The sequence below is a fragment of the Ochlerotatus camptorhynchus genome, unplaced genomic scaffold, assembly GCF_037179485.1.
Source record: "Ochlerotatus camptorhynchus isolate MF236.1 unplaced genomic scaffold, CSIRO-AGI_Acam_v1.1 ptg000130l, whole genome shotgun sequence".
Classification (NCBI taxonomy): Eukaryota; Metazoa; Arthropoda; class Insecta; order Diptera; family Culicidae; genus Ochlerotatus; species Ochlerotatus camptorhynchus.
The window spans coordinates 3,942,452-3,967,448 of NW_027040620.1; the positions used below are offsets into that span (position 1 = coordinate 3,942,452).

The 24,997-nt window shown below is 35.6% G+C and overlaps 1 protein-coding gene across 1 annotated transcript in view; it reads right to left on the reverse strand.

The window, feature by feature from the left end:
* The window catches only part of LOC135700241 (acetylcholine receptor subunit alpha-like), a 513,136-nt gene that overhangs the window by 35,071 nt on the left and 453,068 nt on the right, over positions 1-24,997 (reverse strand). Inside the window, exon 6 of the mRNA XM_065220685.1 lies at positions 23,461-23,629. Within this exon, the coding sequence (XP_065076757.1) occupies positions 23,461-23,629 (169 nt within the window). The remainder of the gene's footprint in view (positions 1-23,460; positions 23,630-24,997) is intronic.

Genomic DNA, 24,997 nt, shown 5'->3' on the forward strand with positions numbered 1-24,997 from the left:
AATACAATTATTCACAGGGCAAATAACATGCTAGGCTTTATCAAGCGCTTTTGCTATAACTTTCAGGACCCATACACAATTAAAACACTATATATTGCCTATGTGAGGTCAATACTGGAATATTGCAGCATTGTATGGTCTCCATTTTCAATCACGCACGAAGAAAGATTAGAATCAGTACAAAAGCAATTTCTATTATATGCCCTTCGTAAATTAGGTTGGACATCATTTCCTCTTCCATCATATGAAGCACGCTGCATGCTTATAAACATACAAACATTAAAAGAGCGTCGTGAATATGCAATGGTTTCGTTTGTAAACGATATCGTTTCGCAGCGCATTAACTCAGCAGAACTTTTATCAAAATTAAATTTTTATGTACCTACTCGACAACTCAGAAATCGAAATTTATTTGCCGTAACCCATCATCGCACAAATTATGCAAAATTTGGGCCATTAAATCGCATGATGGCGTCTTACAATCAATACTGCGAAACCATTGACTTTTCAATGTCTCGGCATAAACTAAAACAATATTTTAACTCCATACGGAATCATAACTCGTAGGAAGTAAAAATATAATAGCTGACAATATATTTTTTAATATTCTTAAGAAAAACAAATTTGTATATGTATTTGTACTAGTCTACATCGGTTGATGAAATAAATAAATAAATAAATAATATCTAAAAATGATAAGCTGGTTGGTATGACTATACTGTTGTCGAAGACGGAAGAAGTAGTTGTAACTTCCGTAGCCGAGCACGGAATTGTTAAATAGTATACAGAGTAATTTGCCAATTGTTGTAGACCACCGAATTATTGCAAACCTTACATTGTTTCCTGTTCAGCATTTATCCATGACCATGACGTTTACCGATCATGGTGGCATCCCAAGTAACAATCCAGTAACCATTTAGCATTCACTCTGATTTATAATGGTTTTGCTGTTGTAAAAACCTTTTATAGTCTGGCAAAAAAGTAAAAAACTGTCTTGTTTTGAAAATAAATTTAAACAGTTATCAATCCCTCCTTAAAACTGTTCTGTAATTCAAGCATAAACGTCATTAGCAACTGTATATTAATGTCTTGATAAAATACTTTATAAACGTGTTCTATCATTATAAAAGCAACCATGAAACCATTAGGTTTTCGATTAGAGCAAAAAGCATTTATTGTTGCTTTTAAGACTTTTTAAAGTGCATCATTAATTCCCCAATTACTCTGTTTACAAATTGAGCTTAAAAGATGGTTCCTCATAGTTAATAAATGCTAAATTTATGACAAGGAAATCTCGAAGGATGAAAAATTCAAGTTGATTTCAGCAAAATTTACTTCTTAAGAAGAACCAGCACACCATCAACGACTGACCATCTGGCGGAGAAGAGTAAAGTGAGCGTGGCCCTAGAATTCGTAAAACAATGTCGAAAGTTTTAAACATACCAGCCTTCTCCAGATCTTGCGAATAGATGACAATCGAAATAACAACCGACAGCAAACCACTGAACTGCTAGTTAGCGGAGATTAGCTGGTTTCCGATCCATAGCAGCGATTTTATTTGGCGAAAGAATCAATTCTTCGCAAATATCATTCAAGCGTACAGCCCTGCATCCGGAAGAAGGGGATCTTTTTCGGGAACGATTGCGCTTCCAGCTGTTCGAAATGCGAAATGTTGTAAAACAGTATCGCAAACTATCTGAGTAACTGCTCCCAATGCGTCGGGAGAAAACCACCTGGAAGAATCCTGGATCTCACAGCGCAACTATCGAAAGATAAACAAACTTTGACGTTTAACTTTTTGCAGGCAACTTTGTCTCCATAAATGCTGCCATAAATCTGAACGGGTTAGGATCAAGCAAAATGGCTTTAGACAAATACAATTCAGCCTGCAAGTTTTCTTCATAAAAGCCATTTTAAACCTCTATTAATTTGTTAAGGAATTCTTGAAAGCAAAACAACTTTTTTACAAATGACCCATGAAAATCAACTTTTATGCCACCGCCATGTCACAATTAGTTTGCTTGTTTTTTACAATCTTCGATTTTCAATCAATATTTCCTAAGATTTAACATTCAAATGCAAAAATAATAATAAAAAAAAGTCTCGGCCAAGCTCGATCTGAAGAATATATTTTTTTTTTTCAATGTTAAATAATTAGTCAAATCGATGTTTTACGAGGGTGGACTTAATTTTTTCGATGTTTTCACGTACATTTCACATAAAACTTAATATGGCACTTAAAACTAGGCCACTTGATTAAATTTATTACAATAGTTCCTATTTGGATATTCAACAAGATTTTTAAACCATCAGTTTCTATTTTAATTATTTTGATAAGATCTATCTGATTGATGCTTTCCTAGTGGATTCAGCATGCGGCTAGGGGAAATGGCTCGGAAAGGGTTTTTATTGTTGCTAAATAGCTTTTATTGTAGCTTTCAAATGGTTCTCAATGCGTTCGTCATACAACCTTTTGCAGTAAATCAATCTTGAAGAGCTTCGAGAATACACCCTTCAGAACCTTCTCCAGGGTGGGCCAACTAGACATATTCTAGTCTTAATGAGGTTTTGGTGGATGCATTAATGACAAAATAGCCTTGACCAGGGTTTTATGAATGTTGTTTTGTAGTTGCTTTGTAGTATTTCATAAAACTTAAAATGTTACTTGGGATGTGTGTGCTATTTGGATTGTTTTGCATTATTTTTTTTATCGGATTGCATTCCATGTAAAGAAAAATAATGTTTCACGCTATGTATGTATGTCACGGTTTGTGTTGTGTTAGGAAAAGTAGTAGAACTATGAATTTAATGAAATTTTGCTCATAAGTCTAGCGAAATATAAACGGATTTTTGTCAGGACCACATTAAAATCAGCTTTATTTTTAGTTTTGGCATTATATATCTTAACATGTTGATTTGACATGTTCTACAAAGTTTTCAATATCATCAAAATACAGCAGTGTTCACTCGGCTGTCGACAGAAGCAGACCACTCTCGATGTGTGCCACACGATCGTCTGTTTTCTCGGCAGCAACCATTGTGTGGTCCTCCTCATTGTTCTTCATCAGCAGTTCTTTCGGTCGATGCGTCGTCGACTTTGGAAAGCAACCGTTTCATGATGAGTGTGTGAGTGCTGACCACGTTTTGCGTCCATTGCTGCAATGGACGCGCTCTGACCCTCGTTGGCGTACAACAATTTGCCATACAATGAAACTACTGGATGCGGCTCCAGTTCTGATGGAAGAAGCTTTTTGGATAGCGGAAGATAAAGTGTTTATTGTGTTGTACCTTTTGACTATATTTTTAAGATGTATTGTATAGTGACCAAGAATCCTCGGCTCTGTAAAGTTAATTCGGTTGAGCCTTATCAAATAAATTAATAAACAAAAAAAAAAAAAAAAAAATCAAAATACAGAACTTTTCTGAAGACAGCGATATTGTTAATTGCTTCATTTGCTTTGTAAAGCGATTTTAAAGCAAAATTTTCACCAATTTTGCAGTTAAAATTTCTCTGAAAATGGCAGTTTCTGGCAGCCAAAATTAACGTTGTTTGATCAATCATGATATGAAGTGCTAATGTACAAAAAATTACTGTTTGGTCTACTCGGGTACATGTATTTTTGGTTATATTTTTATTTAGCTTTGCTACCTTTATTAGTTTTAAAACCTTAACGCTAAAACATCGAAAAAAGCGAGAAAAGGGTTTTGATCGTCTTTTCAGAATGGACCCACTTTGTAACGGGGTAAATTTCCACTGGGTGTTCAAAAGTAATTTAATCAGTTATCACAATCACCCTTCCAAAACCATCCATCGGGGCGAAACAAAGCAATTAATCGACCATTGAGTTTTGAGTGAATGCCTTCGATAAGGAAACCCATTAAAATAATTATTGCTGGAATGAGATCAAACGCCAGCCCGCAATTAAACTAATAAAACTCCAACTGGTAGCTCGAACTTGGTTGCTTCTGGCACTATTTGTCTTGTTTGTTCTATAACCATCTCAGTCCCATATCGTCGACGTTGGTGGCGCGATGCTTCATCGTTTTCCATCATCAATTTTATATTGATCTCGCGGAGGTACCACACTAACAAAGCAATGAAAATGCTTGCTGGGTAGCAAGTAGCAGTGTGGTGGAAATAATGTCGTCACGTCCGACCGAGTGGAACATCAATAAAATATTAATCTTTAATCATTTCAACCACCCTGTTCAGTTGGGCCAACAAGAGTGAAAGTTTTATGTGATTCGGATAGAAATGGAGATATTTTGGCCACTTGAATTTGAGGTATCTATATGTGGGTTTGAGCGAACATAATGCTGTTTGAATTTCTGTTATTAAATTTAATCCGTCAACAAAGGAAAAATTACCCCCCATAAGAATTGAGGAAACACATTATAACAGTCATTGCCACAGAGTGCCATGGCTGCATGACAATTCCATTACAACCAATTTTAACCACCACATGGCACCACAAGAGTACGACTGCTTATATGCGCATGTGTGTGCTAATGGGCGTGTGACAACGACTGAGACGTCGATGTGGCCTAACGACATCGGATATCGTACCTAGTGCCACCCGTTTGACATACTCTTAAGAACTTTCCAGCCAATGCCATTTTATCACCGACCTAGCCACATATGCAGTAGGTACACCGATTACTACCGCAACTACCACTCCAAGAATGTGTCAAATAAAATCAAGATTTATAACGGTGTGTCGCCCCCCCATTGACAGCTTTGACGGAAACCCATTTACCGGGAAGTTGCTGCTGAGGTGGCTTCTGCCGAAGTGAATTATGGCACGGAGGAGAATTGCTTAAAGATGTTATCATCCAGCAGTCCTGTGACTTGCTACATACTGTCGAACGTTGTATTAATATGACAAATTTGTTTTCGCATGTAACCAATTACTATGTAAGCTATCATGGTAAACCATCTTTGGGTGGAAACGATTTGTGGGAAGGACCGTTTTGGAATAATATGTCAATTTTGATTCTAGATCGGGAAACATCCTGTAACTTCGAATGTAGTTTTGAAAATTATTGAACAAAATGTCAAAATTTTATTTTCTCTGTTCTGGAACCCAAAGTAAATTGATGTATTGTGGTGTACTCAGTGTCCTTAATGTAGTACATGTCCTATTATTCCAAGGCTATGGAGTCGGATGAAAGAAGCCTCCCTTAACTCAATAGGTAAAGGCCTCAGCTACAAAGCAAGACCATGCTGGAGGTAGCTGGGTTGGATTCCTGGTCCATTCTAGGAATTTTTCGGGTTGGAAAATTTGTCGACTTCATTGGGCACACAGCAAATGGCTCCACTTGTCATTTGCGAACACTAGCGCACCTAGCGGTAGAAAGCATCTTCTGCCTGCAGTTAAGATAGGTAGCATGCTATGATAGTGAGTGCCCATGTGGAACGCTACCACAACACGTTCTTGTTGAGCAGAAAAACGAACCACTTTTTGATACATCGATTTGTTTGCACTTCCCCTTCTGTTCTGTGATGGTAGTGTATCTAGAACACTAATTTGAGAGCATGCGATAAACAATAAGCTTGAAATGCGAATAAAAAAAAGAAGGAGTCGGATGGAAATCGATCGCCTAAGACTCCGACTTCAACTCCGACTCCTATGATTTGAAATTAACCGACTTCGACTCCAACTCTTCGACTCTTATTTAAAAAAAAAATCGGAAAAAAGTAAAACATCCATTAAAGTTTAGGCAAAAACATTTCCTGGGAAATAATTTAAAAAATAATTGACTGTTTTTTTACAAAATATTTCATTTTTGTCCACTGATTTACAAACTTGCTGCTTGGCAATAAATTGATACAATTAAATTACAAATAGGTCCAGTAATCCATTCATCCATGTTAATAAAATTGTTCCATAGGTAATGTTATAAACCTCAATTGATTTTTTTTTAATTTAACGCAAACAGATTCAAAGCGATGTATATTTGCTTATGCTACAAGTCAAAAATTCCAGTGAATTATTTAACGTATTCTGAAATATCGTGGGCAGACATTTGTGTAATAATACAATTAGGTACCCGACAAAGTCAGGTATCAAAGTATGAGTTCAAACATGAAGGATGAATTTGGACCTAATTTGGAACCGTTTGAGCACTGAGGAGCTCTAGTCTTAACGAACTAGAGAGCAACGAATAGAATATTAGGGACCCAAACCCTATTTTACATGTTTCAAGACCCTGTCATTCTTATAATAGCTGGTCAGATGTAAGTCTCATAAGCATTTGTTTTGCAGTGATTTGTAAAAAAAGAAGAATATTAGTTTTTTACTCAAATTTCAATGCTTCTCATCCGTACGGTTTTGTTTTCACAGTTCAAATTGGTTCGAAAATCATACCGTTTCCACCAGTTTTTCCAACAATTCTTTTTTAATTTCCAAATAACTCGGAGTTCATCATCAGCATTTTGTTGAGAAAAACAGCTTTACCCAAGACGTCAAATCTACACAATGTTTGATTTTGGCACCATCTATGAGGATGAGAATCGAAATATCTATTTATTCATGATTTGCATTATAATGAGAAACTTTGCTGAATACATCAAGTCACGGGAAATGTTTTGTAGATGAGTTATTTGTTTTGTCCCACTAGATATAATTTCTGGCCCATTGTGCAATGTTTTTTTTTCTAGCCTTTGCAAACGGTCTAGTAGGCCATCGATTATCAAACCCCACAGAACAAAAATCACATGAATAGAAGCGATGTGGAGCGAGCTTGATCGCACGGTGGGAAAACGTTGAGAATCGATGTAGTAGGCTAACACAATTAATCATATAGTCGGGCAGTTTTTGGATGACCTTCTACTGGGACTGTAAAAAAATTAGATTATAAATTGCATTTTTTTGAATAAAATCCTTTTTTTAGGTTCTAGAAGAACAAACCTTAACATTTTGTTCCACGGCTAAGTTTAAGTGGCCTGCCACGTCATTTCAAACTGCTCAAATGATGTAATCCATTGTACATATCGATTTCCCTCAATATTGAGTTGGTTCTATTTCATGACGAAAGCAGTGAGTGCGATGTGATCTTTCTGTGTAGTGATGTGAATTTAACCTAACATTTTTTTCTTTTATCTTATAAATCGTGATTCCCAAAATACGTATCGAGAAAAGGCGTTTCGCCCTAGGAGGCCTTCCCGAGCAAAGTCGGATATCAAAATATTTTCAAAATGATATCAAATTATGTTTCCGCATTCATGTTGATAATACATTTTGGTATTTTTTTTTTAATTTAGGTAGAATTCATAGTTTGATATTATTTTGATATTAAAAAAAAAAATTGTAACAAAACTTGATATTTGATGAAAAGTGAATGTATATTTATGACTGAAAGCCACTTTTTTATACTTTCATTTTACTTTGAGTATTCTAGTAGTTAAGAAATAATACAGAGAATTGAAATAAAATAATAACTATGGAGGTGTGTGCTATTTTGTTCATGAACATCACAAAAACAATTATGATTTTTACAGTTATTTACAAAATTTATGGATTATTGTTGATATTTATCTAACAGTGAATATACAATTCGATATGAAATTGGTTTCGTTCTGTTCGTCTTTACTAATCCATTGGCGAGTATTGCTATTTAGCTTTCGTAGGTTTAGTTGATTTCTTAGTTCATATTTAAACATGTTGTCATAAATCTTATCAACTAGGAGAAATGGATGTAATGTCGGCCTAAATGCCCCTAATTCAGGCCCATACATAAATTCAGCAATCGACTAAACTTTCAATAACGACCAAAAATATCCATTAGTACCGTTTCAATGACGCGTTCATCTAGATAAAATTGATAAATAGCAGAATTTTAGCGATGAACCCAACATTAGAGCTATCTCCCCTATCAGTTCTTTCCCAACAATATAAACATCGTAATTCAGGTCTGTTAAAATATGTTCAATGTTTAGGAATTGAATATCGTAGAAATGTGTGATTTCGCAGTTTAATATAAATATTAAAATAAAAACTAATTTTGTTGTTGTTTTTTTTAAATTTTCTGCCATAGTAATAAAAACCCTAATAAATATGACCATAAAAAAAATACTTAACGACGTGTTCGGGGTACAATCGTAACCATTTGTGGGATAGTTCTATCATCCATTCGTTTATGGTATTTGTTTATTAGGGAATATATTGCTTACATTGCATACATTGTTTTGTTATTATTTTAATATCCTTCATATACCATTTAGATTTCATTTTTGTTATGATTCCTGTTAGCTCGACCACACGGTTGTTTAAAAATGTTATCAAGAATGCTTATATCAAAATATCATTTTTTTCATTTTGTTTTCATTCTCTGCTCGGGTTGTTGCATCATATACCTCTTTATCAAAAGGAAATTTGATTCATATCTTGAATGAGCATGTGGAAGGTAAAGCATGAGAAATCAAACAAGCGCTCAAGATCGAGGTAGGCTGTGGGTGTGAGCGGACGTGCCGTTTATTTTCTCCGTCGAGGGTTTTTCCGCAACATTTAAGCATATCAGATTTTTGTTTGTAATCCAATCAGGTTTTCGTATTTTTTTGCAATCATTCATGAGAAACTAAACGCAAAATAACTTTGAAGTCAACGTAAAGTGAATATTTTGAAGATTGAAATTAATATTAATACATTAATTAATAATGATACTCGTAGGTTAAAATTCACTTATCGTATAATTTTAGCAATTTTCACCCTTTTGAGATGTTGTTCGTGAGTGTTTAACCATGAACATATTTTTAACGAAAAGTCCAATCTATTTCCTTAAACTTTGCAGTGCACAGTTTTTCAATCAGACGCACAAGTCTCTATACAATAATTGCATACTAAGGAACCATCTAATTCTTCATTGATACCTAGCCACTTGATAAGAATATTTATTTCGGTGCAAAAACTGATATTTAAAGAGCTACTCAAGCATATCTTCATCAGTCACTAACAGTTAGCAGTCGAAGTCGTTATCTGTGGAAAAAAGAAATAGTTTGAAGGACGGTGATTCAGTGCTGTTATACAAAGTTTCGTTTCTGTTAAGGTAAGCTTGTTATTCAATATAAATTTTATACGAACATAAGTTAAATATATATAAAAAATAAGTATATTTATATTTTTACGTTTTTTTTTCAGCGTTCACTAGTACAAAGATATGGATATCCGATTTGTTATGACCCAATGTATTCAACCGATAAAAAATGATGATGTAAGGTGTATAAAAAAAGATCTGCGAATTCTTTTAGAAAATACCAAACAGAACTTGAACACGATTGGATATTTCGGTGGTACAATGAATTCCAATTTACGCATCAGCGGATCTTGCCGTCGAGAAGTTGAAAGACGGACTAGAAGAGGTGAAAAACAAATCATCGCTGAAAACTCGGAAACTGTTGTTGGAAGGGTTTTGCCTGAAGTACCCAGCCTGTCAACGATACCATCAACAATATCAGTGGCCACAACTGCAACAACTGATGATGAATTTTCGCGATTTGTTAACATCGAAATATTCAACCGAGGAATTGCTGGGATTCAAGTTTCACCGATTGATGCAAAGAAGTCAAACAACGTTTGCTAACCTGAACATAAAATTAAGGAAATCAAACAAGGAGTGAGGAAGCATCTTTTCCAACTAGGACCGCAGGAGGACCAAACAAGTGCAACACAGGATTTTAAAGAAAAGTTCTTCAATTGAAAGAAAAAATTGGCAGACAAGATACCACAAGAAGTGAAAAACTACAGATTTTAACTGTGTTGCCCAAGTCATGGACAATACAAAAAATAATGAATGAATTTAACACCACAAGGTACTTCGCAACAGCAGCTAAAGAATTATTTGAAACTGATGGAGCACATTCAGCAGTTCACAGAAGATCGGGCCATGGATTAAATGATGCAACGAAGAAAATTGTAGTTCAATTTTTTGCGTTTGTACAAATCATGAAATTTTTTAACTTATAACACACAGTTTAAAAAAAGTACACTATTTTGTATGACTTAAAGTCGTTGACTGATAGTTTAATTTGTGAAAGAAAAACAGTATATTGTTATCTTAGATGTTGTGAGGATTGTCCAGACATTTCGTCAATTGAGGATTTTTTAACAAATCAATAAGAAGAAAAAATAATTGATCAACAGTAATTCGAACAGTGGGTAACTACTGATAGATGTGATATACAAACTATTGTTAAAGAGCCTGAAGATTTTGTTTCATATTTTTGTGAAAAATTACTCAAATTGATACCGCACGATTTCATTAAAACAGAACTATCTAAATTCTTAAAAACAACGAAAAACAATTTGAAAGTAGGGGAATTTTTAGTCATTTGTGATTTTTCTGAAAATTACTCCTTTGTACTGCAGGATGAAGTACAGTCTCATCATTGGAATGTACAACAAGCTAATATCCATCCATTCGTTATATACTATAAAGAAAACTAGCAAGTGCTTATTTTTAGTTTCATAATTATTTCAGAAGAGTTGACACATGATGCAGTAGCTGTTACCTTGTTTATTTCCAAAATGATTACTTTTTTACATACAGATCAGAGAAAAATAGTGAAGAAGATTTATTTTATGTCGGACGGAGCTGCTTCACAGTACAAAAACCGTAAGAATTTTTCTAGTCTCAAGTTCAAGTCTATGTATGAAATTGAAGCTAAATGGCATTTCTTTGCGACAACCCATGGCAAAGGACCGTGTGATTGTATTGGAGGTATGATAAAGTGCATGGCTACACGAGCCAGTTTAGCCAGAGAACGTGAACATCCAATTAAAAATGCCAAAGAATTATACAACTGGGAAAATAATCGAAAGGAGGAAGAGTTGACGAGTTTATCATTTGGTTTTGTAACATCAGAAGAATATAAAACTATGGCGGCACTCATTTATTCCTATATCTGAAAATAAAATTAAAGCAAAATTGTTCTCAAACTGTTCAGATCATGATGCAAAGGTTTTTAATTTGTTTTAATAGACGTATTAAGTATTAAAATTATATAATGTAAACTAAATAAATACCCAAGAACACTATATTATTTAATACATTTTTAGTTATGAAATGAATGCCATATTTTTCGAATGGTATTACAAATCTCGGATACTCGATTTGACGCAACTGGGAACTCACCCATGCACACTAACACCACTATTAAGTTGGGAAAGGTTTCCCCTATCTGATAGTCGTGTTAGTATGCGTGGACGAGCTCCCAGTTACGTCAAATCGACGATCGAACGCATTGTGTACAAAAGCAGGTAAGTCTTTTGAAAAAGTAACGGTGGGGTTGTTGCGACATATTGAAAAATAAGGTTTTTTGTCAAAACTAGTTATGCTACAAACCGCAATATGAGCAAAAAAAAAATCTAAAAAAAATCTGAGGTGGGTGGTCTTGGACAATTCTGGAGGGAGCCTGTCCACTTTGCCCGTTCCTATTGTGTAGCTACGGCACTAACAATGACCCGAAAAGGCTGTCAAACACTTCTTATGGTTGTTTTCTATTCCACCGTGGTTTTCGAAACTAGTTAGCCGTATAAGGGGCCAAATAGGAAAATACACTTTTCCGATGCGGTATCTTACTCATAATTAATTATATCTTAACTCATGCGTCCGACGACAGCATCTCGATCAAACAAATCGTTCGTGAGATATATGTTTTTCTATTGATGCGTATCATTTTTGCATAAGCCCTTTTCAAGTGTTAGTCGTGTACAAAACTAGGGAACCAAATATGTAAAATGGCATGTTGGACAATAACAAACAACTGTGCAAAGTTTCAACATAATTCTACGATTAAAAAAATTTAAAAAAATCGTCATTTGAAATGGAACTGCTGTCTTGCTTTGAAGCCATTTTGACAACTGAATGGAAAATGGCCAGAACAAAATATAGGTAATAGTCCATGCGAACACAATTACAAAATGAGGGGTGTTCAAGTTCAATGCACGATAAAAAAAAACGCCAATTTTGAGTCGACCAATGTTTGACCGTTCTATTTCTAATGCCGCGGATACACTTGTGCAAGAACTTTTAATATGGCCATCATGCGTATAATAAATTATGAACACATCCGTTGTCACACTTGTATAGTTGTTGCTCATAGTTTGTCATTCAAGTGTATCCGCGGTATAAGTGATGTTTTTTCAGGAGTATTTTTGGTGGAATTACTAGAATTATTATTAATATGAAGAGCATTGCAGAGTGATTTCAGAGCGTGTTCTGCAGATGATTTGAATGAGTATTATGGAGAACATTATAGGAGAATTAAATTTTTCAATATAAAAAAATTGAGATCATAGACTTAGAAAAGATCAAGATTCAAAGATTGGGGGAAAACATGGAAATTCTTAGGCATGGATTTTTAAAGATTTCATGTTTAAAAAACATCGTCAAGGTATTTTATTTAAATTTAATATTCCGGACAGGGGGATTAGGAAGAAGATTAGGGAACGTGAAAAGTTGTCGAGTGCCGAAACTAGCCAGACAAATTTATGCAATGCCGTTCTTGGAATTCAAAGGTTGCAAACTTGAATTTAAGCGGCGGTGGTGGTATAGTGGTATTTGTGATTAGCTCTCACCCCAGAAGGCCTGGGTTCAATCCCAGTCGGCGCCGCCGGGATGTTCTGAAAACACTTCCGGTTCATGAGTTGATGGGTCGATATGTAGAATCCAGGTGTGGGAGCTGCCTCCCTGGCGTCGGTAGTATTGGTGCTCAGCACGGAAAACAAGATCGACGGAAAGCAAATCAAAGAAAAAAAAACTTGAAATCAATCAAAATGCTGAGATTTCATTTTTCTTATTCTAGGATTTTAGCTCTTGGAAAAGTTTCTAGATCCTGGACTTGGAGTTCGATATTTTATGAGATCTAAGCAACTTTTAATGGTTTTATTGTACAACTGATCTTTTCAAACTGATTGTGATGTCTTAAAATCGTTTGTGGAAATAAAGTTGTCATTTTACAAAAAAAAAAAAAACTTTTTAACGCAATTAGCAAACAGCTTTCTAAAAACATGTAAATTATTCTAAAAGTTCTCTAAAAACCTGTAAAACTCAGGAAGTTTTATTTAGCAATTAAGTAGAATTCACAAGGGAAGATGACGTAGGCATAAGAAGCCCTGATTCAGGTAATATTGGTATATAAACAAAAGAAACATCTTTAATATTGACGACAAGATAACTTAACGGCGCCGGTGGTGTAGTGGTAAGCGTGATTACCTCTCACCCCAGCAGGCCTGGGTTCAATCCCAGTCGGCGCCGCCGGGATGTTCTGAGGCATAACATCTCTGATCACGCCTTCCTTCGGATGGGAAGTAAAGCCGTTGGTCCCCGGTTCATGAGTTGATGGGTCGATAGGTAGGGTCCAGGTGTGGGAGCTGCCTTCCTGGCACGTCGGTAGCATTGGTGCTCAGCACGGAAAACAAGATCGACGGAAAAAAAAAAAACAAACCAAAAAAATGGACAAGATAACTTCTGAAACCTACTCATTTCCTACAAGTTCTCATTGCCAGGCATTGTGCAGATCTCAATTGCATTATTGCATTTGAATTAAATACTGCATTTCCAGATTTCAATTCCAATATAAAAGTTTGAAGTGTAAGCATCATAATCATATTATGTTTAAAAATATTTAACAATTAATAATACAAAACTGAATAAAACTGGTTGAATTCTAAAAAAACTGGAAGATTTCAAACTTAAACTGATTCACTGGATGCGTCCAAAAACTGGAAGAAAAATGGATTCTTACTGAAATGTTGTGCTCTACACATCTTGATACACGATAAATAGGAAATCGTGATAATTTATCTTAAAAATTACCATAAACAATTCACGCCATTAAAATTAGCTCTGCAAAATTTGAGATAGCACATCAGTCTCTTCGCAATTTTCAGGAAATCGTTTAATGATTCCGCGATTTTCACGACTGAACCTTAAACTCGCTAAAAATCTGCGAAAATGTAATTATAATTGGATAAACTGTCAGAGTGTATGGTAATTTCATCATGATTTCATGGATATTTTTCTGCATGAACTAAACTATGCTCCGCGTTCATCGGGGGATACTTATATACCTGTCAGAGGTTTATAAAGTCCACAAACTGTTACTTCATACATACATTTGCATGTTTTAGGAGAAAATAGATGAGAATTTTCATCGTAAAGCTGATGTAATAAGTGTACATTTAAATTTGCCTCACTGTATGGAATAAGATGAAACAACACACGCCTTATTTGTACCCTCATAAAAAAGTAAGTTTTTAGGATCTATAGTTTAATATTTTCGTGATAGAAGACGCTTTTACAAAACATTTGGTGCACATCAGGTTTTTCTTAATTTATGATTTTGCCAAGTTTTGGGAAAAAACCGTTTCAGCTTGACCCGGTGTATTTTAATAAGTTTTGTCCGCTCTTGTGAGGCATGCATAATATATTAGAGTTACAAAAGTTGTAGCTTATATAAAACCCCCAAAAGCATCATGCAATATTTTATGGAATTCTGTTTGTGAAAAAAGCTATTTTTCTTTTATATTAAATTTTATTTGAGTTTCACTACTATTGTATCACTTTCACTTTCACTTTCACTTTCACTTTCAATAATGCACTTTCAATAATTCACTTTAACTATCACTTTAAAAAGAAACTATAGCTTGTTTTTTTAACTGATAGTAGAAGAGAATTAGTAGAATTGAAAGGAAAAAGCAACGTAATACAATTTTTAGAACTTTTTGTTTCTGAATTTATGTTTGTAATTGATGCACAAAAAATATTATTTGATGCCTTTTGAATCTTTATCGGTGTAAAAATAACATAAAAATTGCACAAAAAAAGAAATATAGAATTTGACCAAAAGTTGTTGTTGAACGACTTTTTACAACTTTTAAGTGTTGGTTTTTAAGTTCTTAGCATTCCAAAAATTTGTATTTTCGTAAGCTTTTTTATGCAAAAATTTCAATTATAAAGGTCAAAAACATTTGGAGTTATTTATTACGATAACGATTTTTAACACTTTATTTTAGATATTGTTGTCAAAATCAATGCAAATCAGAGAAGGTCTAGCTTGAAATCATTTGTTTTTGCTATTTGGCCATGTTGCTCTTTAGTGTTTCAAATGACATCCCAGTCATAAATTTGTAGGAGATTCTTACAGTTATGTTACTTCAGCATGATTTGAATACTAAGTTGTCATAATCATGAAGTAATTGTAGAAACTCATAAGGTTGTACCTAGAATAGAACCATCATTATTTAAGTATGAAGCTCAATCGAAACTCGATTATCGTAGAAGGGAAAAGTTTCTCAAATCGCAGCAATTTTTAACCCATTTTCCAACACCAAATAGTCGCCTAATGTCTCTCCGTAGGGCGTATTCATGTGGGTTTGTTCCCTGTACCTACATTGCTCAGCCGATGCGATGGCTTCTTTCCACACCAAGCAAATTTTCATGTGTATTTGGCATACAAATCGCGCACCTTGTGCTCAGTGTCATTCGCACATTTTTCATTTCCATTCAATAGCAACTTCCGTAAACAGAACATCCAGAAGCCATCCAAGCAGGAGATAAGTCACCTTTTTGTCGATATTCACCGACGTTGTGCCGCGAATATTCCACGTGTTTTTGCCTTTTCCCGTTGAGTGAATGGAGGAGATCGTTTGCAACCGATGCTTCTTTTGAGTTGCCTTTTTATTGTTATTCCAGATAAGTTACCCATATACAGCTGCTCAACATGTATATATGTTTTAGTTGCTGCAAATGCTGTGAATTTGATATTTTTCCAGGTTGTTGTTTGGTAAAAGAAGACGCTTTATCGCCAACGTACCGCTACAGGATGGCAAAATAACGATATCGAATTTTATGGGTTATAAATCAAAGAAGCACAGCCAGGCCGAACAGAGGCAAAGAGGTAGACAGGCACTACTATGTATGTACTTTGCGGATTGTCTGATGATTTCAGACCCCGATCGCTCCCGCTCGTTTGCCGGGTTTTCCCCACCATTTTTTTTCCCGGTGCTTTGATTTTTTCGCTCCTCCAGTCGAGTGTATCGGGAATCGGCATGATTGAATTTTCAACAAAAACACCTCTTTTTAACAAGCCCCGATACCGGGCCAGTTTGACTTTATTGTGCCTGTTATTTATTTCTCGTTAACTTTTTCACTTTCTTTCATGCTAAAGATAACACTTCTGTATTTTTGCATCGTCATGAAAGGGGATGATGGTTTGGAAATGATTCCTTCGGGGAAATTTAACAAAGCATTTGCGTTGTATTATCCCTTAGGACAAATCTAAATAAGCATGTGATTAAAGATATGACAAGTGGGAAAATTCGTTTAGCATGGCACGTGGTATTGAGGTAAACACAAACCTCTAGTATTTATTTCCGTTAGTTCCCAACAACGATTCAAGTTACTTGCACGTTTTCAATAAACGCGATAATTTATTACGAGCTCTAATCTTTAACTTCTAATTTACTTCTTCTTCATGTTCTGGCCTTCCACCTCCGTCAAGGTGTGTTGCTATTTGAGGAGCCTTTGTAAAGATGGTTTTGGTTGTTTGTATTGAAAATATTATCAGGTTAAACCCATGAAACATTTTTTATGTGAAGTTTATCTGGAAGTCTTCTACCATAATCGGGGTCATGCAATAATTACGTATGTCTTTTTTGAGATTTTCAAACTCCACCCATTGTAAGGCTTAGTAATATTTAACAACCCTCCTCTCCCCTCTTTGTAAGATCTTACATCGAATATTTGGATGCTCTGTATATGACTTGCTAATGCTTGCGTACGATATTTCAGTGACCCCCTCCCTCTCATGTACGAACACTTAAGAACATTTCAAATACCCCCTCTAAGTGCTTACGTAATTATTGAAAGGCCCCATACTACAGTTCACAGGCGTACACTTTTCCCAGCGCCTATCTTTGTGGAGCTCTGTTACATCAGTAATTAGGTATGCAAGGAAAATGTTATCCCATTAGTGACACTGAACTTGGCCCACACCTCGGACCAAGCAATGTTTACATGAAAGTTTCGCAAGCCAGTGGCAATGCATAAATCTACCTCCACTTCTTCTTATCTCTGCCACCGGTAGAGAGTGATGCTTGTGACAATATTGACCCAACCGTAATCGTACACTCCTTCGTTCGTTGGTTGCGAAGGCCGTACGTATTAGATTGGATTAATCTGTTCATCTGTGTAAGAGTGGGTATACTAATAAGCACGAGAGTGTTCTACATTATTAATGAATGGTCTATAACTGAATTCGTTTTCGGCATTTCTTATCTTCACAGTGGAAGATGGAGACATTTATTGATGTTTGCCGACAATGTCGAGCAAATAGTATCATTAACCATTTCATTGGAGACAAAATAAACAAAAATGTAAGTGGGGTTGTCAGTGTCATATTTTAAGTAGAAAAGAGGTATCAGCACCAGTATTTTCTACTACTAGGCTTTTTATGCTTCTTTTGCGATCGTTTTTGCAGGCTCTCAACTTGGTGTTCTATATTGTGTGGCAAGCACAATGCCCAGGGAAGTCTAAAAACCACCGCCTCCGGCTTGGTAATACCGTACCTTTACTGACTATGCTATCTGAGGACTTTAAAAGCAAGGTGTTAGGCAAAGTCTGTAGAGTGGTAACGCGTTAGACTTTTTACAATTTGTGGTGTTTTCTGAATAATTTACTCGGATCATGAAAAAGTTAAACTTTAAAGTTGAGAAACTTTACTTAGGACCTAATGTTTTGTTCAGCTTGAAATAAGGCAAACAATTTTATTCCTGCCACATCAGTGTGTCCACAAAGTGATATGATAATTTACGTTCACTAAATGTAGCTTAACGACTATGAACTCACCAACAAAATTTTGCGAAACCTCCAAACCGCCTGTTTGATGTTCCTGCTTCATGTCAAATTTCCCATTAATGACAAATGGAACAGTTTTATCAGAAGCTGGCGTGGATGGTTATTGCCGCACATGTTTAGCCAAAATGGAGTGGCTTCGAGGATGCTCAATAATTACCACTTGGGATGCTCGGAAGCCACCATCTAAAACAACGAACAATGAAAGCTGTTGACGAAAAGTTGAAACCACCATCATCATCCGCTCGGTTCACCGCAACTCTTTTCCTTGATGGAATTTTCCTCCCTTTCCTGACACGCACTACCATCAGCTATAGCAAGCTAAATCTAACATCGGTGTCAGCTCGGATAGACAGGTTCATTGATGCAAAGCAAGGCGGGAAGTTCAATTATAATTAAATAATTTACGAGATTGCGCCTCATCGAGAGGGCATCGCTTTACTGAGTACCATGATACTACAGAACAGACAGGCCATTGACGTGAGCCACAACCGAACAGCCACTTACCACCATCACCCGGTGGGGAGGGGGGAGGCTAGCTAAGGATGGCAATGATAATGCTGATAGCGTTGATGACGCTTTCCTTTGCTTCCCAATTGCCGGGAAAATCATGAGTTGCGAGCCGGAGGTGGAAGCCCTACTCTTAATAGCTAATAAGCGCTGTTTTATAATGAGTATCGGTAATTGAAAGAATCGTTACCACGATTGATGGCGATCCCAGCGGAAAGGGGCTTATTGGGTAAAGGGGTGTACCTAAGAGACGGCAAACCTCAAGGTTATCCTGATTGTTGCTGCGTTGATTGTACCTTCTGACCAAAGGTATGATAGCGAAAATTACGAGAGATCAAAGGCTTACGCAAATTGAATCATACCTATTAATTGTATATATGCGTGTTAAAGAATGATTTTTCGGCCACTGGCGGCTCTGGGAATAGTTTTGCTCATTGAATAATGTCTCAAGGTAGCAAACTTTATAATTGCATTGTACGTCCCGAAATTTTCTATTTTACGATCTCAATTGATCTCAACGTGTTTCTATGAGCATCTCCAGTTGATAATTTGAAGCTAATTATTCTGTTTGCATTTATATATTGTATGAAATAATTATAAATAAATCATCCATTAATTGAAAAAAAAAAGAAAAACAGATTTTACTCAAACTTTGTATATTTGTTCCTTATCGAAAAATTGTAGACTCGCATTTCATTATTTTGCTCTTAGGGTGCACCTTTCTGAGTAAGGGTGGTCCAATAAATCGACATTTTTGTCTATATACCCAACTTTGAAAATTCATAACTTTTTAACTACTGGACAGTTTCCCGCAAATGGAGGAAACTGAAAGTCAAATTAGTTTAAATATTTTAGAACATAAAACAATCTTTTTCAATAGATTTTACAGTGCCGAGACGAAAGAGACCCTAGTTCTTTTATTTTTTTTTTGAAAGCTTATACTTTTATACTTACAATATCAATAATGCTAATATTTGTTTAATTATATTTAGTCTTATGTTTTTACTTCAAAGCTACCATGCGTCTCCATTGGTTCGAAATGATTGAATCACTGACAAACAGACATAACACTCGCAAAATGTTCATCGAACAAGCATTTAATGGTCAATTTAAAAGAATCGTTGTTGGTAGTACCACCACCTGTGGCGCGCATAGTCAATTCCCTTGCGTTTGACGTTTACCCACTACCGCCATCTGTTCAGCGTACTACCCACCACAGTGTACAACAGATGGCGGTAATGTTTTAGCGACGATGTTTTACATTGAGAAATATTCAATGAGCTATGTCTGTTTGTCTGTCATTGCACTATCCACGCCAAATGACGAATCTGAAAAATCAACCTACTCCGATTTGCATAACACTTTGCATAATAACAAAATATCAAAAATTGAGGTAGGGTAAATGTTGGCTTCGGCACCCATTGACTGTTTTCGGCAACCAAAATTTAAACGTTAATTTCACTATGTTTTCCCATCAACGCACTTCCCTGAATGTGTCCAAACGATTGTTTAGCCTTTCAGCTTCAATCTGATTATATTTGAACGATCGAGCAATCCAGCAATGCTACATTTTTCTTCAAATAAAGCATACGCACTACAAAATGGGGTTGATTTCGAGTTGCCGATAATAGAACAGCTGGTTAACACGCAGTTCTAATGGGAAGGTTGCCGAAGAAAAAGAGGCTGCCGACAATAGTCACACTCACCTGAGAAGTTTGGAGCGTTGTAAAAACGCTTTCAAAACGTTTAGAAAAATTCTGTCGATTGGAATGGATAGAGAAGCAAGCAGCAGATGAATGTAAACAAACAGACATATCATATATGTGCGTGACGCTGAGAAAATGCTAGTAGAAGTGCAGACGCTGCTTAGATTGACGAGAATACGTAAATTCCCCTATTTGAGTTTTGGAAGTGGTTAGAGACCACGATTTTGCTTGAACCATGTATCTAATTATGTTAAAGTATAGTTCAGGAAGTGCCTAACAACTTTTTGCAAGAATGGGAAGACACTACTAGAATGGTTCTAAAAAAGGTTATAGCTTTTCAAAGACCAATGTTTCGAATTAAATGCCAAAAATCACTTAATATGTTCAGCTGAATTGTAAAAAAAAAAAAAAATAGATCTATCTCGTATGCGTAGTTGGAGATGGAGGGGAAGGGATGCTACACCCTCCCACGCCCTTTTACTCTTATCAATAGAAGTAGAGTTACTAACTGAAATAACTTCGAAGTTTCTTTTTTCCTTGATTTGTTTTCCGTTGATCTTGTTTTCCGTGCTGAGCATCAATGCTACCGACGTCAGGGAGGCAGCTGCCACACCTGGACCCTACATATTGACCCATCAGCTCATGAACCGGGGACCAACGGTTTTACTTCCCAGAAGAAAGGCGTCCTTTGGAAAAGTGGTTAGGCACTTCTTGGACTATTTTTGTACATGGCTAGTTGCATGGTTCAAGCAAAATTGTCGCTAGTATCCAATCTACAAAGTTAGTTGCATGGTTCAAGCAAAATTGTGGTCTCTAGGGATAAAAATACAAATGCGATTTTAGATCAAATTGTAAACAAACTCGGTCGCTTGTCCCATACAAAAACCCATGGATGAATAATGAATTTGACACATTAGAACACCTATGTGCAGTCACCTTGATAAATACTAGATTTTTGGAAGAAGAAAATTGGGAATATTTTGAATTATTCCCAGAACTTACAAGAGACATTAGTGTCAACCGAGTCAATGTGCAGGATATTAGGAAGCTTTAAATTTATATACGATGTTATACATGACCTTATTGTAAATAACTTTCTTAAGCACGCCGTCGTTTATTGGCATAATGGTTGAAAATTTTAAAACTATAACACTATAAATGTGCTATTAGCTAGCCATTTTCAATCAGGCTATCAATTTCCGGCAAGCGCTTCGAATAATTTTATATTACATACATGCTAAATTCAGCATATTTGTAGTTCTGTTTCAAAATTTCAGCTCAATTGATCATAACAAAACATAGTTGCAGAAGCGATATCTCAACTACATATGAAGGGCTACGTATGCTGCCATGCATAGTGACGTCACTATTTGTGTTTACAATATTTTGGGGTTACTTATACAAATGCATTTGACGATCTGATTTTTTTCTGTACCTCATTTCAAGACAAAAACAATGATATAAATAACAGTAGGCACATTGACCTTGCGTCTGAACTTAAGATATAATATAATACGAAAACATGGTTGATTTTTGCGGTTTTTTGAGTCCAACTTGTTTGCCGTGACAACATAAAAAAAAAATGTTTTTACACGTAAATTTTTCTTAAAACTAGAGGAAAAAAACTGCTGTTTTCAGATTTGCAACATCTTGTTCCAATATTTGTTTTAAAAATCTAAACGTATTTTTACGTTAAAAAAACATAAAAAAAAAAATCAAATTTTCACAGATGGAATATTTTAAATCTTACAGATTATGAAACTAGAGGTCCCAAATTATCATCTAGTGAAATAAAATTTTAGGTACATTCACTTTTAATGAAAGTTGACTTTTAACATAGCGTGCAACATGCCAAATTTGGCTAGTTTGTATGAACATCGGCCTATTATGCTAATTTAAAGGCCACCACTGTACCTTCAAGGTTCTGTTTCGGGTGCAATTCCACCCGTATTTATGAAGAGCTTAGTACTGAAACATACAACTCCATTGTTTTGGCTTTTTAAAATATCGCTGGGATCTGGAAACTTTCTTTAAACTTGGAAAAAATCTTTTCTTGTGCTTACTTTTAAAAGTTGCAAAAAATCTTAGATACATAATTACCGTTGAAGTGCCATTATTTCAAAACTATCCCATCAAATCAAAAACAGAATACCGTAAAACGGGGTATCTTTAATAATGCGAGTAACTTTGACAGTAGAATATAATGTTTAAATTTACTCTCTGCACTATTTACAAATTGGCAACATTGGTTCCATTTCGTAGCTTAGGATATGGCCTTTGATATCGTGTTGAGTTTTTATATAGAATGTTTTACGTATTTTCCAAATACCTGAAAAGAAAACTTTTCATGTTTTTCGAATGATTGAAAAGGCACTCAAACCATCACTAAGTAGATATATTTCCGATATAGCCATCACAAATCCAACGATTTTTTTGTTCATATACTCATTCAAGGTTCCGCATGTCTACTACTAAATTGTTTGAGATTTACGCATGTTTTTCTACATGATTCGAATATTATCAACGTAACCCCAAAACAAAGACATAATGTTCGGTCATATGGCAAAAAAAATAGTGGAAATGCAATAATTTCCGTTAAACAAACTTCCTACGAATTGAATCCAGGATCTTCAATACTTGTTTAAAAAAAAATAATATATGAAAACATTAACTGTTGTAAAAAAAAATTTAGAATATGTTACAAAAACCTACCCCGTTTTACGGTAACTAACAACAAAGGACGTTCAACTAGTACATATTTACTAAAATTCGTCGTCTATTCACTGATTGCAATGGAGAATGGATAACATATGGAAGCCCTTTATACAGACTTTGGTAAGGCGTATGATTGCATTGATAAAAAATGCAAAATTTGAAACAGTTCCAAACCGGGTCTAACTATACAGTATACAATAACCATAACAAAATATGGTCATCAATCTATCTTATTGTACGTACTAGTAGATTTATCATATTGTTATTACAATAGATTTACAATACTTCCCATTGTTCTATATTCGACCGGTTCATGCTTACGTGAGATAGTATAAGGGGGTCTTAGTCCTTTCTCCCATGGAAGAAAAAGTATGTAAATCTCAAACAACCCCTTACGTAATTAATTAATGGTGCCGTAACATTTTTCTTACGTCAAACCAATCATGTCATATGTTCGGATTTTAACTGGACCACACTTTAGAAATACGGTAAAACATTGTTGACGAACTTATTTCCACACAGTAGGTCACAATTAGCGAAGCTTTGAAACACACCTTCGACTGAATGTTCCACCATTTTTAAAATTGAAGCTAAGGCCATTCCTTCAAACATTTCATTTATTAAATATCTTTTTATCTTCTCCAAAGTAAAACAACAGCTGCTATAATGTACTTACCTTTTCGCCACTATCCGACGGCAGGTAGAAGACCAATATTGTTAGGAAGCTGATGCCCATGCAGGGGATAATTAAATTTACGGTATAAAACAACGTTTTACGGCGCATCGTTATGTTGAAGGTGATATCGAGATACGGTTCATCACAACATGTGTAGAATTTTTCATTTCTGGACCAGCATCGGAATCGATTTGGAATGTCAGTTCGATTAGGACGTGGGCAGTGAGAGTGATAGTGGCGGCAATGGTGATGACGATGATGATGTCGACCGGATGACAGAAAAAATGGCCGCAGTCGCATTCACAGGGCGTTGAAGAGGTGTTTTGTTGTTGATGATGTACGGCACGTTTTGGTCCATCGTAGCCAGTTCAGATCCGGACGAATTGGACGCGTTGGCAGAATTTGTAAGCATGGAAATGGAAAAAGCAAATAAAAGCGGTTTTTCATATGGCAGTTGTTCAGGTTTTTGTCATCACTCCCTATCCGGTAGCCAGCCGAAAGGAAGAGTGGAAAATTTGATGGAATTCAATTTAAATAATTTGAAACGGTTCATCGAGTGGCGATTCGTGTTAGCAATTTGTTGAATGTTTGCTTTATTCCCTTGACACTCGATTTTTTTTTGTGAGTGTGTGTGTGAGTGAATGTGACACATTCTGCTTAGTCGTTTGCCATCCAATATCCTATTGATGGTAGAGTGAATCAGTTTTCCAAAAATTGGTGAGCTATACTACGGTACTGTTGCACAATTTATTGGGCAGATAGGCTTTTGTTATGGGATGAATGGAAAATATGTCAATCATATTCAGAAACGGATTGATAAATTTAAAATTGACATCTTTAAGTAGTGTGCTTTGGATGGTGAGTTGGTCGTGACATCATACTTTATAATTTTATAGGCCCATGTGAGTGTTGTAGTTCTGAGTAGTTAGGCCAAAAATTGTTGTAATTAAAATCTTCCATACGCAAGGGAACGCAAGGGGTGGCAAAAAAGATCCCGTACAGTGTACAGGAATTGCAGTCTAGTGCGACAGGAATTGCAGTCTAGTACGCATTGAGCATATTTATTGTAAGAGCCATCTTTACTTTGTGACGTATCCGATGGTGCTAAAATCCAAATTTTTAAGTGTAACTTTCTGTAGATTTGACGACTTGGATAAAGTTATTAAAGTTAGAAAAATATTTTCTTTATTAACTACCACGATACACAGAACTTTCTCATAGAAATTTATACTACGCACTTTAAAAATATTAAGGATTTTATATAATGAGAAAGTTCGCTGCTTTGTTTCGGTTTTATAAATATTGACTCGCAATTCCTCGCTCATTATACAAGACCGACAAAAGTCACGCTGTAAGGGGCAGAGGGGGTTAGTTTTTCAAAAATTTCGCGTGACGTACATTAACATTTAATCCACGGGTGTAATTCCAAGGGGTATTTTGGGAAGATAATTATGAGGAAAATTCTTTAGGGGTTGTAAGAATCAATCCAGGGGTAGTGGTGTAGTGGTAAGCGTGACTGCGTCTCACACAGGGCGTG